At 38.1% G+C, this 19,311-nt stretch overlaps 1 protein-coding gene across 2 annotated transcripts in view; it reads right to left on the bottom strand.

The window, feature by feature from the left end:
* Positions 1–238: 238 nt before the first annotated feature.
* Positions 239–19,311, bottom strand: part of LOC137948252 (DNA polymerase alpha-associated DNA helicase A) — a 56,273-nt gene continuing 37,200 nt past the window's right edge. Inside the window, exons 6-7 of one of the 2 annotated variants that reach the window (XM_068794263.1) lie at positions 14,637–14,794; positions 239–800 (exon numbers count right to left, since the gene is read on the bottom strand). In XM_068794263.1, the coding sequence (XP_068650364.1) occupies positions 558–800; positions 14,637–14,794 (401 nt within the window). In that variant the 3' untranslated portion in view covers positions 239–557. Of the gene's footprint in view, positions 801–14,632; positions 14,795–19,311 lie in introns of both variants that reach the window. The other variant, XM_068794264.1, reaches the window with a different exon arrangement.

The following is a 19,311-nucleotide window of genomic DNA, read 5'->3' as shown; positions in this document are numbered from 1 at the left end:
ATATCTCCCAACTTTCAGGCTGTGTAACCTGATGGACTAGAGCTTTAAAGTTGATGAAAAGAATTTGAAGCCTAAATAAGGCAGGATTAATGGTCCTGATTCCTCAAGTACCATTAATGGTCCCTTCAAAATTTCCATTCTTTTCAGTTTCTTTTGATGTTTTTGGTGTGTTTGTCTGTTCATTATGCATTATACATGCAATCATATTTTCCTTCAAAAGAAGGGTACATGGAAATGCTTAACACACCCTTTATTTCTCTTCAACAGAGTTGTAAGGAGAATCCTGATACATCCAATTTTATATGTACAAAGATTTGCTTCATTGTCTAAAGAATAACTTTATACAGACTTTAAACATTTCAGTGGCAGTCATAAATGCACTACCCCTGCCTTAAAACGAAAAAAATAGATATCAGGAAAAGAAAATACAAAAGCAGAAACACAATTCCATGTAAATTGGATATGGATCTATGGCTGCTTGCTGTCTATGATAAAGATTTATCCTTCAGGGCTTCTTGCACAAGCAAATAACTTAAAAAAAAACTGCAGCACAAAATCTAACTTAATGAGGGCAACATGGGATGCATGCTTAGACCAGCACCACCAAAAGCACCTGGTTCAGCATGTTTTACCCTTCCAAAACGTCGAATGTGGCGCAACAACCTGGCAAGAAAACTATTGTGGCATATGGTTGAGCTGTCACACACAAGTGCCACATGCTTCCTTGCTCTAGTTATAGCTACGTTCATTCTTCTGCCATCACCCAAGAATCCAACAGCTCCTAAAGTGTTTGAGCGCACCTACATACAGCAGCAACCAATATAACCTCAGATTCAGCTCGGAAGTGAGAGAACAAATCAGTACTCTCGGACTCATTTTTTTTTTTTTTTGCCATGAAATATGTTTCAATTGAAAGGCTTGAAATTAAGTATAAATGAGATTAGGCAGAGCCATATGGCAACGCAGCCTATGTACTAGCACAAGTTTATTTCAGTGGCAACAGTGATTGGGTATATTTTCGTTATTTCATAAATTTGTCCTAACATTTTAATATCAATTACACTTGAAAAATATATGATTTGGGGAGAAAATAGAAAAGGAAAAAGAGTTTTGGAAGAGGAGCAGCTATGCTGCCTTGGAATCCGAACCAAAAAAAGCCCATCCAGCTTCTTTATAATCAGGGTTTAAGTGAAAATTTATAAACGGACAAAAATGTCCCTCAATACTCAAAATTACATCTCCTATGTCTAAATTGAATGAAAATTTAACTAGAAATAAAATAAGACATTCTCTATCTAATAGTCCAGCTTCTTTATAATCAAGGTTTAAGTGAAAACTTACAAACGGACAAAAATTTCCCTCAATACTCAAAATCACATATCTCCTAAAATACATGTCTAAATTGAATGAAAAATTAACTAGAGATAAAATAAGACATCCTCTATCTAATAGTCATACTATAAGAGAAAATGTTAATGTGGAAAATATAATAAATAACAAAATACCCTTGGACTTGTATTTTAACACTCCCCCTCATGCTAAAGAGTAGATATCAAACAATCTCAACTTGTCACTAATAGATACATATTTACGTCATCCCAAAGGCTTGGTAAATATATCTCCCACTTGGTCTGAAGACTTTACATAAGGAGTTACCTCCTTCTCCTGCATAACTGCATCTCTAATTAAGTGGTAGTTAAGCTCTATATGTTTCATTCTCTCAAGGAATACAGAGTTACTGGTAATAAAAATGGCAGTTTGGTTATCACAATTCATAACCATAGGGTCAGATAACGTAATACCAAACTCAAGAAGCACAGACTTAATCCACATAAGCTCACTAACTGTATGAGTCATTGCTTGATACTCGGCTTTTGCACTAGACCTAGCCACAACTGTTTGTTTCTTACTTTTCCAGTTTACCAGATTGCCTCCAACAAAACAGCAGTAGACTGACGTAGAATGTCTATCCATCTTACACCCAGCATAATCAACATCGGAATACCCTAGTACATCAACTTTCCCATTTTGAATATACAGAAAACCTTTTCCAAGTGCACTCTTCAAGTACTTCAAAATCCTCTAAGCAACTTTTAAATGGACTTTCTAAGGATTTTCTATGAATTGGCTCACAACTTCCACAACAAATGAGATATCCGCCCTGGTAAATGTAGCATAGATCAGTTTACCTACTAAGCGTTGGAATTGAGTTTTATCCTTGAGTGTAGGACCTTGGGTGTATGTAGATTATGATTAGCTTCCATGGGGGTGGCTATGGGTTTAGCAACTAATAAACCATACTCCTGTAACATATCCAATATATATTTTCTTTGAGAAAGAACAATACATCGCTTGCTACGAGCGACTTCAATGCCAAGGAAGTACTTGAGAGAGCCCAAATCCTTTGTCTGAAAATGTGTGACCAGATATTGTTTAACTTTTGTAATACCATCATGATCATCACCAGATAACATAATGTCATCTACATAGACAACCAAAACCACCATACTAGTCTTCCTTTTAAGTAGGAACATAGAATGATCACAATAGCTCCTATAGAACCCAAACTGTAGTACTACATCACTAAACTTTTCAAACCAAGCTCGTGGACTTTGTTTAAGTCCATAAATAGTCTTTTGTAGCTTACACACTTTTCGGGTCTCCCCTTGTGCAACATACCCAATATGTTGCTCCATAAACACTTCCTCATGTAGATCACCATATAGAAAGGCATTCTTCACATCAAGTTGAAAGAGAGGTCAACCCTTATTAACAACCACAAATATTAAGATACGTACTGAAGTCAGGCCACAAAAGAGAATGTCTCAAAGACATCAACTCCAAAAGTTTGTGTACCCTTTCGCTACTAGTCGAGCTTTGTACAGTTAAATAGAGCCATCAACATTACATTTAATAGTATAAACCCAAAGACACACCACAATAGCTACTCCTGCTGGTGGATCACATAGACGTCATGTTCCCCAAGACACCAAAGCACTCATCTCATCATCCATAGCTTGTTTCCATTCTAGAGAGCACAAGGTTTCCTGCACTAAAAGAGGTATATGGGATGTAGACAATGACATAGCAAAGGACATGCAGGATAGGGACAAGAAATCGAGAGACACATATTTGGATATCATATGAGAAGTAAAAGATCGTTTACCTTTTCTTAGACTAATAGGCAGGTTCAAATCAGAGACAACAGGATTTGCAAGTAATGAGAAAGTTGGTGGATCATGAGAAGAGAGCTCTATAGAGTTAACTGTTGGCGGTACTGTAGGAGCACAAGAGCGACAAGTGTAAACGCGAAGAGGCAATGAAGAACTCGATGAAGCTGGTACATCCAAAACTGCAACAAGAACAGGATTGTCTGAAGGGGATTCAGGTGATATAGGAAGCTCAATAGATGAGGAAATATATGGAGTATGTTCAAAGAAGGTCACATCGTTTGACACATGTCTTCCGTCGAATAGGATAATAACTTTTGTACCCTTTTTGTCGAATATCCTAGAAAAAAAAACATTTGACAGACCGAGGTGACAACTTATCAACCGAAGTTTCAAACATATGAATGAAACAAGTACATAAAAAAATACGAGGAGCCACATCAAACAATTTACAATTGGGCTTTAAAACATGAAGAGGAACTTGACCGCTCAAAACAGATGAGGGCATATGATTAACCAAATAGCACAAAGCTAAAACTACATCTCCCCAAAAAGATTTAGGAACATTCATATGTAGTAAAAGTGTCCTTGTAACCTCAAGGAGATGTCTATTTTTATGGTATAAGGGTAGGAAGTTTGATGGGTAATACATGAGAAGCACAAAATACTGGAAATTTATGGTTAAGATATTCTAAACCATTGTCAATACAAATCACATGAACACAGACACCAAATTGATTTTTTATTTCATTGAAAATATTGAAGAATACATCAAATACTTCGGACTTCTCCCATAGGAGATACCCCCAAGTGGCTCTACTAAAATCATCAATGAACGACACAAAATACTTAAAACCAAATGGGCTAGGAACTCGACATGGACCCCATACATCAGACTGGACTAATTCAAACAACTTGGTGCTTTGACTAGAGCTAACTGGGAAACTGGATTGACGATGCTTTCCCAGTTGACAGGATTTGCAATCAAATGAAATATTGGATAGTAGAGTAGGAAAAAACTGACGCAACTTAGATGGTGAGGGATGTCCCAAACGCAAATGCCACAAGTAAGAAAATTTCTAGTAGTAAAAGCCACAACTCGAGAAACGGATACACCATCTAACATGTAGGGCCTTCCCTTCTCATGTCATGAACCAATCATCCTCTTCATTTTCGAGTCCTGGAAAACACAAGTAGGATAAAAGGTTACTGAACAATTTAAGGATTTAGTTTATATGACTCATAGACAAGAGATTAATTGGAAACTTTGGTACAAATAAAATAGAATTTAAGGATATTTGTCGAGTAGTGTGAACTGTACCTTCCTCGTGAATGGGAGAGGTGGATCCATCAGCTAAAGTAATTTGATGATATGAATGAGATGGACTAATAAAATAAAATAGGGAGGGCATACCTGACATGTGTGTAGAGGCTTCTGAATCAATGATCCAAAAAGGGGAATGAGATACATTTAGTGCATTCATACCTGTACTAGCCATCGTGGAACTCGCTGAGGAAGAAGGAGAAGTCTCAGTAGTCTGAGAAGCAATAGATAAAGCAGCCAGTTGACCCAGTCACTGTAATAACTGCTGAATTTCCTCATAGGATCTCGTGTGTGAGGAGGCATCCTTATCTGTGACTATAGAGTTGGCCCAGGTAGGCTTACCAAAAAATTTCAAGCATTTCTTAGAAATATGATCAATCATACCACAATGAACACATTTCTAATCCCCCAATCATTTCGACCATGACCGTGGGTAGAGGAAGAGGGACCTCTACCTCTATTATTACCTCCATGAAACTGACCATCAGGCTTACCAATAGAAGACTGAAGGTTAAGAACAATTACTTCTGACAGGGCTCCACTTGACTCATTCTTATTTACAACTGCACCTTTTGCTCAAAGAACTTTGTTAAGGGCTTGCTCAAGGGTGGTCACATCCTCATTAACCAATAGTTGGGCTCTAATAGTATCATATTCAAGCCCCAAACCATCCAAAAATCGGGCTTCTTGAATATGATTTTTTTTCTTACAAATATCTTCAACATTCATAGTAAAAGGATGAAATGTACTAATCTCATATAGTACTCCCTTCATCTCAGTGAAATAATTTGTCACTGATCTACCTCCACGCTTCATATTAAAGAATTTCACATATAACTCATAGATCCTTGAAAAATAACATTCTTGGGACAAAATAGAAGTCAAAGTATTCCACATTGCCTTAGCAGTACTGCAGCTCAAAATCTGGTCACTAAATCTGGATTCCATACTGTCGATCATCCAAGTCATTACTAAATTATCTTCTGCCACCCAATCTTCAGTAACAGGCACCAGGGGATCATCGGTTATATATTTTGCCATTCTTCTAGCCCCCAAATACATCAAAACTGATCTGGACCAGTTTACATAACTCGATCCATTCAACCAGACCGTAGTTATCAGAATAGACTGAGATAATTTCACATCTGAGCTCTCAACAGTCCTCTAAACAGCAACCCGTGTGCTTGAATCTGCCATTAAATATCACCAAAAACCACAATTCAGTACACTAGAGTGTCAATTAACCAAAGGGAAACACTTTCCCCAAATTTCTATGCTTGTGTAGTCAAGTGAGCCCCACACCAAATTCAATTAGGGCAATTCAGCACCCAATTCACTCAATTTCAAACCAGTAGCGATCCATTTCAGTAATTGAGACTATAAATCGATGAAAGAGTGACCCAATAGCGATCTTGCCCAAGACTTGCGTTACTACTCTAATACCATGAAAAATATGTGATTTGGGGAAAAATAGAAGAGGAAAAAGAGTTTTGGAAGAGCAGCAGCTTTGTTGCCTTGGAATCCGAGCCAAAAAAAGCATGTCCATCTTCTTTATAATCAAGGTTTAAGTGAAAATTTACGAAAGGACAAAAATGCCCCTCAATACTCAAAATTACATCTCCTAAAATACATGTCTAAATTGGATGACAATTTAACTAAAGATAAAATAAGACATTCTCTATCTAATAGTCATACTATAAGAGAAAAATGCAATGTGAAAAATATAAAAAATGACAAAAATACCCCTCGACTTGTATTTTAACAACACTCTAGCACACTTTTCCTATATCATAAAAATTACAAGTTTTTTGTGACATGGATAGCTTTTTTTAAATTAACCGCTATAGATATAATATTACTTTTTAATGTAAATTTTTTTTCCTAGCTATAGATTTTTTTGAAAGTAGTTATAGAAATATTTCTGCTCTAAAAAATTATTAGAATAAAGCAGCTTAACATGATTCCTAGCTCTCGATTGTCTACAAAGAAAATGAGAGGGGGTGATGCGGAATAACAAGGGTGCTTTTGCTTTTGCCCACCCTCTTCTTGTACAAGTAGGGAAGGGCCCCTATCCTCCTCATCAGCATGTAAAACTTCCTCCTCAGTCAGTAGGAAAAAAAAAGCCTAACAGCAGGGTGGGGAGGGGGATTGATGGGAGATTGGTCAGGTTAGTGGGTTTTTGAGAATTAGACCCCCAAGAGGGGCTAGGACCAGTAGAACATGGATCTAGTGGTTGGCCTGGTTTGAATTTAATAACATTTGTCTGAAACTTGACCCAATCCTTTTTTTTTAATTTTTAATTCAACCTATTGAAAATGATTCCAAACTAGGTATAGACAAATCCAATCCAATTTCAGACCCATTTGTGTATACATGGAATTTTATTCTCTTTATTTTGTTATTCATTGTCAATCAAATTTTATTACAGGGGCAACATGTCACAAGCTCAGGTGGATCAAATGCTCAACACTAAAAGAAGCATAAGCTGGCCTTCATCATCTGAGTCTGCAATGCCAGGCTAAGTAATCCGAAGGAGAAAAAGAAGAAAATCTAGCTCTTAAAACACTCTTTAATTCACACCTCAGTTTTCTTTGCCCCAGCCATTTTTTCACTTTTCATCTTTTCCTCATGTCAAAGATTTTCTAATCTTTGAGATCTTACTATCTCTTTTCCTAATAATATTTTTCCATTTGCAAGTCGATGTAAATAAGCTGGGGGGTACTTGACATATTTTTTTATGATATCATGAGGGCATTGGTATTCTTTTGAGTATTAAAGGTGTAGGGGTACACAAAGAGTTAAATTGTTTTCAAATGTCAGAAAAATTAGGATAATTTTTTTCTAATACTTCAGTTTTACTTACAAAAGAGATAGAGAGTCAAGATAGGATACACATTAACAAATGTTTTCATTTTCTCTTATGATTCTGTCTTCTTCTGCTCTTCTTCCCTCAATTTAAACAACTAACCTCTCTTTGCTTCCAAAAGAGAGAGAGTCAAGTTAGGATACACATTAACAAATGTTTTCATTTTCTCTCATGCTTCTCTCTTCTTCTGCTCTTCTTCCTTCAATTTAAACAACCAACCTCTCTTTGCTTCTGCCTCTCCACCAGTTTATAGACCATAAGATACCATTATCATGTTTACTTGACATCAAAGTAGATTATTGAATTGGAATTTATTGCTTGAAAGAGCTCCATGGTGATGGAATGTCCTACTTTCAGGAAAATTTATGTTTTAGTTGAGATATAGTCCCCTCTTGGATGGCTTTGGGTTCAAGTTTTCCACTTCTTGGAGAAAGATCATCCATTTTATCATTTAAAAAAAATTAAGTAGTCCAGATTATCAATTTATCTTTGTCTGCAGAATTGGTTATGTCACCTGATTCAAGTTCTTCTTTTAAAAAATATATTTTTTATTTCTTATTGTAAGTAATTTCAAATTTATTTTTTATTCCCTTTCTTCTATTCATTCAGTTTGTCCAGCCTAAATTGAGTTCATGAAAGTTTTTCTTCTTTAAATTTTTATATAGATTTTTTTTTAAATGATGCTGAATTTTATAAAAACAAAGCTCAAACGAGTAGATTACAAGGGGAGAAGCATTCCCAAACAATAAGAGATTGCTGGGAGGTTCAGAATTTAGCTAATTTATCAGCCAAGGAATTGGCTGATCTAGGAATGAGATTCCAATTACAATGAATTGAGGACACAAAGTCAGCAATACAATCAGTGATAGGGTAGTGGAGCCAAGGGGGGGAGCTATCTTTTGAGCACTAGCTGATGACAGCCTTTGAGTCTCCTTCAATAAGTAGCTTGCCATGGAGATGGTCCATGAAGATTTGGAGGCCAAAAATTTTATATAGATTTACAATTAGAAAATCTACTGGAGGGTAGTTTCATCTTTTTTTTATATTATCTTATTCTACATGATTAGATCTCTCTACTTTTATCTTCAAGTAATTTGAGTATGTTTATTGGGAGATATTAAGGTTTAAGTGATTTTAAATGTATAGGGGCATTTCTGTAAATTGACATTATTAAAATACAAGTTCATGGGTATTTTGGTAATTTACAAATTTTCCATATGACATTTTTCTCTTAGAGTATGGCTATTAGATAGAGAATGTCTTATTTTATCTCTAGTTAAATTTTCATTCAATTTAGACATGTATTTTAGGAGATATGTAGTTTTGAGTATTGAAGGGCATTTTTGTCCTTTTATAAATTTTCAATTAAACCCTTGTTAAGGATTAGTCCCACATGGATTACTGAGTACAAAGATCTTGAGTTTATTAGCTGGAAAAGAGGTTTCCTAAGTTGGCTAGTCATTTCGGGATGGGCCTTCGACCTAACTTAACATGGTATCAAAGCAGGTACTCATGTGGATCTGCACCAAAACTATCTACTTGTAGAGCCACAAAAAAGGCCTACAGCTAAAACTATCCACTTGTAGACCCACAAAAGAGAGCCTACACCTAAACTACCTACGCCTAAATTATCCACTTGTAGGGCCACATAAGAGGGTCTACACATGAGGGGGAGTGTTAAGGAATAGTCCCACATGGATTACTGAGTACAAAGATCTTGAGTTTATTAGCTGGAAAAGAGGTTTCCTAAGTTAGCTAGTCAAGTAAAACCCTTCTGGCTCGGATTCCAAGGCAGCACGGATGCCCGTCTTCCAAAAATATTTTTCCTCTTTCTATTTTCTCCCCAAATCACCCATTTTCATGGTATCAGAGCAGTAACGCAAGTCTTGGGCAAGTTTCTTTCGATTTTGTGGATCTTCTCTCCATTTTTAGCAATATCCTTGAAGGTTTTTCCCAGATTTCTGGACAGGTAGGGTAAAAAATCCATTTTTTTCCTTTTTCTGTCCTTTTTTTTATAAAGTTGTATTTATATTACCAAGAGAATACAAAACCTTTTTCTGCCTATAGTAGCCTATTGGCTAATGATTATTGCTTCTATTTTATTGAATGTTGGGATTTAAAAGTGTTTGATGATCCCAATTTGAGGAAATTTCTTAAATCTGCTTGCGTCATCAACCTAATGTTTGTGTCATCATCCATATAATTAGGTCATCCTGATTTCTTACAATTAGGTCATTCTTTCATCGATTTATGGTCTCAATTGCTGGAATTGATCACTATTAATTCTAAATTGAATGAATTGGGTGCTATATTGCCCTAATTGAATTCAATGTGGGGCCCACTTGACTATGCAAACATAGAAATTTGGGAAAAGTGCTTCCCTTTGGTTAATTGATGCTCTAGTGTACTGAATTGTGGTGTTTGGTGATATTTAATGGATGATTCCAATATTGTCCAGAGGATTGTTTAGAGCTCATATGTGAAATTTTCTTAGTATATTCAAATAACTACGATCCGGTTGAATGGATCGAATTATGTAAATTGGTCTAGATCACTTTTTATGTATTTGAGGGCCAAAAGAATGGCAAAATATATAAATGATGATCTCCCGGTACTTGTTACTGAAGATTGGGTGGCAGAAGATAATTAAGTAATGACCTGGTTGGTCAACAGAATGGAATCCAGATTTAGTGATCAAATTTTGAGTTGCAGTATTGCTAAGGCAATGTGGACTACATTGGCTTCCATTTTGTCTCAAAAAAGTAATTTGTCAAGGATTTATGAGTTATATGTGAAGTTCTTTAATATGAAGCGTGGAAGTAGATCAGTGACAAATTATTTCACTGAGATGAAGGGAGTACTACAGGAGATTAGTACATTCCATCCATTTATTAAGAATGATGAAGACATTCGTAAGAAAGAAAATCAAATTCAAGTAGCTCGGTTTTTGGATGGTTTGGGACCTGAAGGTGCAGTTGTAAATAAGAATGAGTCAGGTGGAGCCCTCTCAAAAGTAATTGCTCTTAACCTTCAATCTTCTACTAGTAAGCCTGATAGTCAATTTCATGGTGGTAATAATAGAAGTAGAGGTCACTCTTACACAACCCATGGTCGTGGCCGAAATGATCAAGTGGATCAAAAATGTGTTTATTGTGGCTAGGTCCAGTGCAGAGTCGAGTATCCAGTAATGGCTCATACAGTTAGTGAGCTAATGTGGATTAAGTTTGTGTTTTTTGAGTTTGGTTTTACGTTACCTGACCCTATGGTTATGAATAGTGATAACCAGGCAGGAGTTTTTTTTTTTTTTTTGAAATGATACTGAATTTTATTAAGACAGTTCAAACAAGCAGATTACAAGAGGGGAAGTCTTCCCAAACAATGAGAGATTGTTGGGAGGTTCCGAATTTTGCCAATTTATCAACCAAAGAATTGGTTGATCTAGGAACGAGGTTCCAATTACAATGAATGGATGACACAATGTCAGCAATACAATCAGTGATTGGCTAGTGGCGCCAAGAAGGGGAGTTGTCTTTTGAACACCAGCTGATGACAGTCTTTGAGTCGCCTGCAATAATCAGCTTGCCATGAAGCCGCTCTTTAAAGATTTGGAGGCCGAATAGAAGAGCACTCACTTCAGAAGTATTTGAATCAGCAATACCCACCAACTCTGCATAGGATAGAATAGGGTCTCCACTGCTCTCTCTGAAAACAAGGCAAACATTTTTATTGCCAGCAACCCTGTATTCCATGAGAGGACGAAACATATAGAGGTCGACTGCCACTTTATTAGAGATGCAATTATGCAGGAGAAGGTGGTAACTCCTTATGTATAGTCTACATACCAGTTGGGAGATATATTTACCAAGCCTTTGGGGAGACATGAACATGTATCCTTTAGTGACAGGCTAGGATTGTTTGATATCTACTCTCCAGCTGGAGGGGGGATGTTAAAATACAAGTTCAAGGGTATTTTGGTCTTTTCCTATATTTTCCATATTACATTTTCTCTTAGATTATGGCTATTAGATAAAGAATGTCTTATTTTATCTCTAGTTAAATTTCCATTCAATTTAAACATGTATTTTAAGAGATATGTAATTTTGAGTATTGAGAGGCATTTTTGTCCTTTTGTAAATTTTTACTTAAACCCTGATTATAAAGAAGCAGGAAGGGCCTTTCTGGCTCAGATTCCAAGAAATTGCCCCTCTTCTAGAAAAAATTTTCCTCTTTTATTTTCTCCCCAAATCACCTATTTTTCAGACCTCAACTCACTTAATAAAAGAGATTGTGGGTTGAGCATTATCCCCAACAAGAGCCAATGCTTCAGCTCTCTTGTTCCAAAACTTCTCTCCTTCCTTTCTCTTCTTCTTCCTCTCTCAATCCTCTTTATTTTATACTTTTACATGGTATCAAAGCAGCCAATCCAAAGCACAAGCATGTGAAGCCTCCTCTCCTCTTCATTGATGGCAGTTATGTTATATAGAAGGGGATGTCAAGTCTCGAAGAGTCCTTCTAAAGTTGCAATGCTGATTGTATACGTTGATGACATAGTGTTGTTAGGGAATGGTTTGAAGGGCATAGAAGACATCAAAAGATTAAACATTTTCAACCAAGGATATAGGTTCCCTTAAATATTTCCTTGGGATTGAGGTAGCAAGGAGTAAAGAAGGTATTATTTTGACACAGAGAAAATATGTTACTTGTATGATGATGAGTATGGATTGTCAGGAGCAAGACCTGTTGAGACAGCAATTGAGGTAAATCACAATCTCCACGAAGATGATAGTGCCCAGCTTAATGACAAGATTATGCATAGACGGTTAGCCGACAAGCTTATTTATGCTACAGTGACTAGACCTAACATATCGTTTGCAGTGAACATGGTCAGCCAATTTATGGAGCATCCGAGGAAAATACATTTAGAAGTTACATACAAGATACTGTGACATTTTCGACCAGGTGTTGAATTCCTGTTGGGGAGGTCAGTGATACAAGAGTTGAATTTTTCTACCACAGAAGCTTTGAAGATGTTTTATGACTACCAGGCTGCAATTTTCATTGTCAGTAACTCAGTATTTCATGAAAACACGAAAAAAGTAATTGTCATTTTGTCCATGATGCAGTAATTAATGGTGTTGTAGTTACTCCCTATGTTTTTTATTAACTGATAGTTACCTATGTTAAGATATCTTTACTAAAGCATTCGGTAAGAAAGAATTGGGAATTTTTAATTTTTGTAACAGGCTGGGGCTCTTTGATATATACGCTCCAACTTGAGGAAAAGTGTTTAAATATATGTAATAATAAGGCCTTCTCCACTTTCTCAGGAACATCCATCAGAAATAATTGGAGAAGCCTAGCCCAGCTCCACATCTCTTCGAATCCCCCTGTCATCTGCGAATGGACTCCACCTCCTGCTGGAGTCTTTAAGTTGAATTTTGATGGACCTTCTCTTGGAAATCCTGGCTTAGCCGGGTTTAGTGGCATGATTCGTGATTCTTTTGGGAGCCAGATCGTCTCTTTCTCCGGGCCTCTCGGTATTGCAGACTCCACAACGGTTGAGCTTCAAAGTCTTCTTAATGGGCTTCGTGTTTTTTGCGATCATTGCTCCAAGCCAATCCTGATTGAGGGAGACTCTAAGGTGGTGATCAATTGGTGCGAGAATGCATCTTCACCTCCATGGCGCCTTTGGGATGCCTTTTTTGAAATTATGGATATTGTTAATCTTTTTTATTATTTCTGGTCTCTCATTCCGAGATCAACAAATTATGTGGCTGATGCTATAGCCAAGGAAAGAGCCTCCTTGCAATCCCTTGTTGTCTGGAGTAAGTTCCTTTTTGTTCTCTTAATAAATTCACATTTCATAAAAAAAAAAAATTTGGTTTTTTCGGACTCTAGTGGAAACGCTATTATTTCCTACTCGGGTCCTCTCGCCATTACTGATTTGACTACAGCGGAGCTATCTAGTTCGCTTCACGGACTTCGTATCTTCCATGATCACTTCAACGGTCCGATCATAGTTGAAGGGGACTCTCGGGTGGTCATCGGATGGTGCTCCTCCTCCACCTTCCCGCTCTAGCGTCATTGGCAGCTTTATCTTGACATTATGGATCTTGTACCCTATATCCCTTGTACCTGGTCCCATGTTCTCAAATCAGCCAATTTGGGTGCAAATTCATGTGTTGGGTCCCTCCATTTAATCCCTCGTTGTAAGGGGAGGCCTCCCTTGTTGTATCTTATTCTTTCTTGAAATAAAATCATCACTATTTCAACAAAAAAAACAATAAGCAGTAGCATATAATGTTAACCCAATACTTCCTCAGAAGATAAAGAATATTAACGTTGACTTTCATTTCCACAAACAAAATTTGTTAAAAAAGAAGATTACTATAGAACATATATCCTCCAAGGACCAACTTGCAGATGTATTTATGAAGCACTAGCTTCATCTTTGCTTTCGCACATATGTTGCAAGATAGTCATTTATAGAATATATGCTCTACCTTTTGGATTAGTGTTTGAAGAATAAGGGGCACAACCACAATTTTTGTCCTTCTAAGGGCATTAAATTACTTTTCAAGTTTTTACCAGCTTTTATATTATGTTCAACTCAGGGGCATTCTGGCAACATGGCATACTTAGCATCAAGTGTTACAATTAAACGAAGAGAAATTGACTCCTAATAACTGGACAAGCCTCTTTTTTTCTGTTCTTGTTTCTCCTGTCTTGTCAGCCTTCCTTTTTCTCACACTCTCTTTGTTAAGGAATAGTCCCACGTGGATTAGTGAGAACAAATATGTTAAGCTTATTAGTTGCGAAAGATACTTCCTAAGGTGATTAGTCATTTGGGATAGGCCTTGGACCCAACTTCACATGGTATCAGATTAGGTACTAATATGTGGGCCTCCACCCAAATTATTCACATGTAAGAGGCCAAATAGCCTACACGTGAAGGGGAGTATTAAGGAATAGTCCCACATGGATTAGAAAGAACAAATATGTTAAGCTTATTAGTTGTACAAGGTACTTCCTAAGGTGACTAGTCATTTTGGGATAGGTTTTAGACCCAACTTCACACTCTTCTCCTAATCTTTCCAACTCAATAATTGCACAAACAAGAACCTATTTGCAGCTTAGTGTAACAGTTTATCTTTCTATCATATAATGGAGCCCTAAGTTGAGATAAATAGATGAACACATTTCAATGATTCATGGTGGGAATAAAAGAAACGTTATGAAGTAATTCGAAAATAGTAATTAAATTTTGAGGACATGCCATTGAAATGATTACTGCATCAGCCTCCCGTCCTTGAAAGCTGTCAATAGTTGCTACCTCAACACCCACAGCCTCGGGGTGCTGATCAAGCCTGTCCCTCAAAAGTTGTACTTGTGCAACGTAGGGTGATTGCACTGCAATGGTTGTAGGCAAGACCCCTATATTTGTAAAAAGCAGCAACAATTACTTACATGCATGTAGCAATAAACAATCTCCAATTAACAAAATGACTGTTCAATAAAAAAAGTAACTCAGCAACAACAAAAAAATTAGATGGATTTCACAACAAAAAAAGTATAAACTACAATCAAATGATAATGTTTGAGAGATGGATAAAAAACCTAGAGTTAGTTCAAGAGATGAAAATTGGGGTACATCATGCTAAGAGTTGTTAGTTTAGACTTTTCTTTTTTTCTTTTTGTTTTTCTAAAGAAAAAAGAGTTAACTGTAGTACTGCTCAAAACTTTTAGAATCAGTTGTCCAAGCAAAAAAAAAAAAAAAAAAACATTCTATCTTCAATATACTTGTTCCCAGAGTTCCAATTGATCAAATGGCTATCATTAACAAACCAACTCTCTAGGAGATCTAAAATGGCTATCAATAACAAATCAAATTTGATGAGAAACTGCATTTCTACTACATCTTATTGTGTTCTTGCCAACGGTAGGCCCTGTGGGTGCTTCAATGGAACTAGGGGAATCAGACAAGGAGATCCGTTGTCACCTTTCATCTTCACCCTTATTGGCGAACATTTGTCGGTCATGGTTCGACTAGCTAAAAGATCGGGATGGCTCAACCCCATATCCTCATATCCTGCTCAGGACATCGCCCTCCTACAATATGTAGATGACACCATCTTCTTTTGTGAAGGCTCTTTGAAACAAATTCATCAAATTAAAGCATTGCTCAATCTATTTGAAATCTCATCCGGTCAGAAAGTTAGTTGGTCAAAGTCATCTATTATTGGTTTTAACATTGAACCCCACCTTTTAAACTTCATGGCCAGCTACCTTGGATGTAAAACTAAGATGACTCTATACACTTATTTGGGCCTCCCCCTGACCCTGGATTACTCTCCAAGTGCTCCTGGCACCCTGTTATTGAGCGCCTGGAGGGTCGCTTGGTATCCTGGAAAGGAAAGTTCCTCTCTAAAGTTGGTAAGTTGGTTCTCATAAAATCCTGCCTTCGTGGAATTCCTGGTTACTTTCTGCCTAGGTTCCGGTGCCCTACCTCTATTAGAAACAGAATTGAGCTCATCAAAAGAACATTTCTTTGGGGAGGACCAAATGGTGAGAAAAAGTATCAGAAGAGGTCTGCAGCCAAAATTCCTTGGCAAACTGGGTATCTGAGACACTGCCACTACAAATTCTGCTCCTCTCCTTAAATGGATCTGGAAATCCAATCTTTTCCCAGGTCTAATTTGGAGAGCCGTAGTTGCTGCCAACAAGCTTTTGGGTTGGCGGACTGAGGGGGGAAGATACTACCGTTTGTCGCCAGCCTAAAAAAAAAATAGCATTGCTACTCCTAGAATTCAAGAAAGTTGTTAAGTGCTATGTTGGCAATGGGACCTCCACAAAATTTTGGTCCGATTGGTGGACTGTCCAACCCAGGCTCAACATTAGCATGAGCCTATCTCTATCCTGGCTAGAAATATTGATGCCTCTACCTCAGATCTCTGGTCTGAAACAGGGGACTGAAATTTGAACCTCAGAAGAGACCTCTCGGATTCTAAAGCCATCCTGGCATCTAATCTCCTTTCGAGCATCTCCACAGCCTAACCCAGATTTAATCCTGATACTTCGATCTGAACACTTTGTACAAAAGGTATTTTCTCTACTGCTTCAGCTTACAATTTCCTCAGTAACCCCACCTCAAATCAGCCAAATCACCCAATGGCCTCCGCCTGGAACCTCCATGCCCCACCTCGCACAAAACTCTTTTATCTAGAGCACTTGTAGAAATAAAATCCTCACATCAGATTCCTTAATCCACCTGACCCAAAAAAAATTCAGAAACCTCAACAGCTCCTATCTCAGAAGAAATTGGCAACTGGTTGTTGGGTTGTCTCAACCTTCCTGCCCACCGATCATGGCTACCTGGGCCCCCCCACCAATAGGCCACTTCAAGCTAAAGTTTGATGGAAGCGCTCTTGGCTGCCCGGGTCCTGCTGGTTATGGAGGGATCATTCACGATGCAAACGGTTATCTCCTTTTCTCCTTCGTGGGCCCTCTTAGAATCTCCAACTCCACAACTACAGAACTCTCTGGCTTGCTGAACAGAATCAAAGTATTCACTAGCCGGCTTGCGGGGCCCCTTTGCATCGAAGGGGACTCAAAGACTGTCATTGACTGGTGTGCAAAATCTATCAGACCTCTGTGGTACCATTGGGATATGTATTAAAAAATCTGTAATTTAATTTCTTCTTTAAATTGTAATTGGAAACACATTCCTCGCTCTACCAATCATTTGGCAGACATTCAGGCTAGGACGGGTATTTCACTCCAACACCTTGTTGTGGAGGAAGGCCCTCCTAGCTAGGTTTATTTGTACTCTTCATTCTCTTTTAGAGTTTATACACCTCATTTCAAATAAAATAAAATAAAATAACAAATCAAATATGTGGATGGTGATTTTTTAAAAGGTTGGTATTCAAGTGGGACTTCATCAGTGTTGGCGACTCGCCTGCCTAGAATGGGCAAGTTGCTCCTCTCTGCTTGCCTTGCTCATATTCTGTTGTGCTTGTGGATAGAGTGCAAGAACCGGAGATTCAACTCCAAATTCAGCACCTTGGATAGCACCACCTCTTATGCAGTGGGTATGATTTCTAGCTGGTTGCACACTAGGAAGGAATTTGCCTCTCTAGTAGGTACATCCCTTCGCAGAAATTGGAGTCTGTTGACTCATATGGCGGGTCCCCATAAGATGTCGGTCATAGCTATATGGGAACTTCCCCCTAGCGAATGCATTAAGCTCAACTTCGATGGAAGTGCCTTGGGATGTCCCGAGCCGGTGTGTGCAGGAGGTGTCTTCAGGGACAGTTGTGGTGAGATAATTCTCTCTTATGCGGGTCGATTGGTATTGCTGACTCCGACACTGTTGAAGTGAGTGCCCTCCATTATGGGCTGCAATTTTTCAAAGACCGTCTCCACGGAAAGCTGTTTATCGAAGGGGATTCCAAAGTCGTCATCAATTGTGCTTCATCTCAAGCTCCCCCCCCCCCCCCCCCCCCCCCCCCCCCCCTCCACTTTTAATATAAATTCAACATCATTTAAAAAAAAAAAAACAAATCAAATCTCCATTCTTTAAAAATGGTTATCAATAACAAAAAAAAACCCAACTAGTCTACTACTTCCTATCATCCTCATTGTGCTTTGCAAATCTCCAAATGAAAAAGGTGATTGTGGAGTATCTGACCAAACCAATAGGCAATATATATATATATATATATATATATATATATATTTGAATGTTGAAACATCAAAGATACCTTATACTAATCAACAAAACAACTTAAAAAGTCTTGAAAAGCTTATGCATTAGTCTACAATATTTTATTTTATTTTAAATGATGCTAAATTTTATTATGAGAGCTCAAACGAGCAGATTACAAGAGAGGAAGCCTTCCCAAACAATGAGAGATTGCTGGAAGGTTCCGAATTTTGCCAATTTATCAGCCAAAGAATTGGCTGATCTAGGAACGAGGTTCCGATTACAATGAATGAATGACACAATGTCAGCAATACAATCAATGATTGGCCAGTGGCACCAAGGAGGGGAGCTATCTTTGGAACACCAGCTAATTACAGTCTTTGAGTTGCCTTCGATAATCAGCTTGCCATGAAGCCACTCTTTAAAGATTTGGAGGCCGAATAGAAGAGCACTCACTTCAGCAGTATTTGAATCAGCAATACCACCGGCCCTGCATAGGATAGAATAGGGTCTCCACTGTTGTCTCTGAAAACACCACCAGCTCCAGCCGGCCCAGGATAGCCTAAAGCACTGCCATCAAAATTGAGTTTGGTACAGTCGTACGGGGGAGGATCCCAGGTGGCCATAACCGGACTTTTACAGGGGTCCGTCATGTGCGCGATCAAGCCCCAATTTTCTCGTAGGGAGACGCCCAATAGAGAAGCAAACTCCTTCCTAGAATGTAGCCAACTCGAGATAAGGCCCACTGCCTGAGAAGCTATATTGTCTAGGTTGCTAGCCTTGGAGTTGAATCTCCGGTTGTTCCGCTCGAGCCATATACACCATGGGACATGCACAAGGCAAGCCAAGAGAATTATCTTGCCCAGCTTGGGAAGGCCTATCCCCATAATCATCTCAAAGGTTTTGAAAAGGTCCTGATGTAGCCCCATTTGGAGACCAATCTTCTGAAATATCTTCATCTAGACTTGCCAAGAAAAGTCTCAACGTAAGAGAACATGCTAGACTGTCTCGTCGCACACACCACAAAGGGGACAAGTGCGATCAAGGGTAGAGTAACCTCTTTTATAAAGGTTGTCAGAGGTGAGGAACTGTTCCTAGATGGTCGTCCACACGAAGAATTTGATTTTACTAGGCGTTGAGAGCTTCCATGCCAAGTTTGCCTTGTGCTCATGCACGTTGTAATCTTGTTTTCGAATGTGAGAGTAGGCGGATACAACTATGAATTGGCCATTAATGTTGGGTTTCC

The sequence above is a fragment of the Aristolochia californica genome, unplaced genomic scaffold, assembly GCF_029961685.1.
Source record: "Aristolochia californica isolate CCGP_79_NKW_82.1479 unplaced genomic scaffold, dmAriCali1.0.hap1 SCAF_13, whole genome shotgun sequence".
Lineage (NCBI taxonomy): Eukaryota > Viridiplantae > Streptophyta > Magnoliopsida > Piperales > Aristolochiaceae > Aristolochia > Aristolochia californica.
This window is presented reverse-complemented; position numbering and strand designations above follow the sequence as displayed.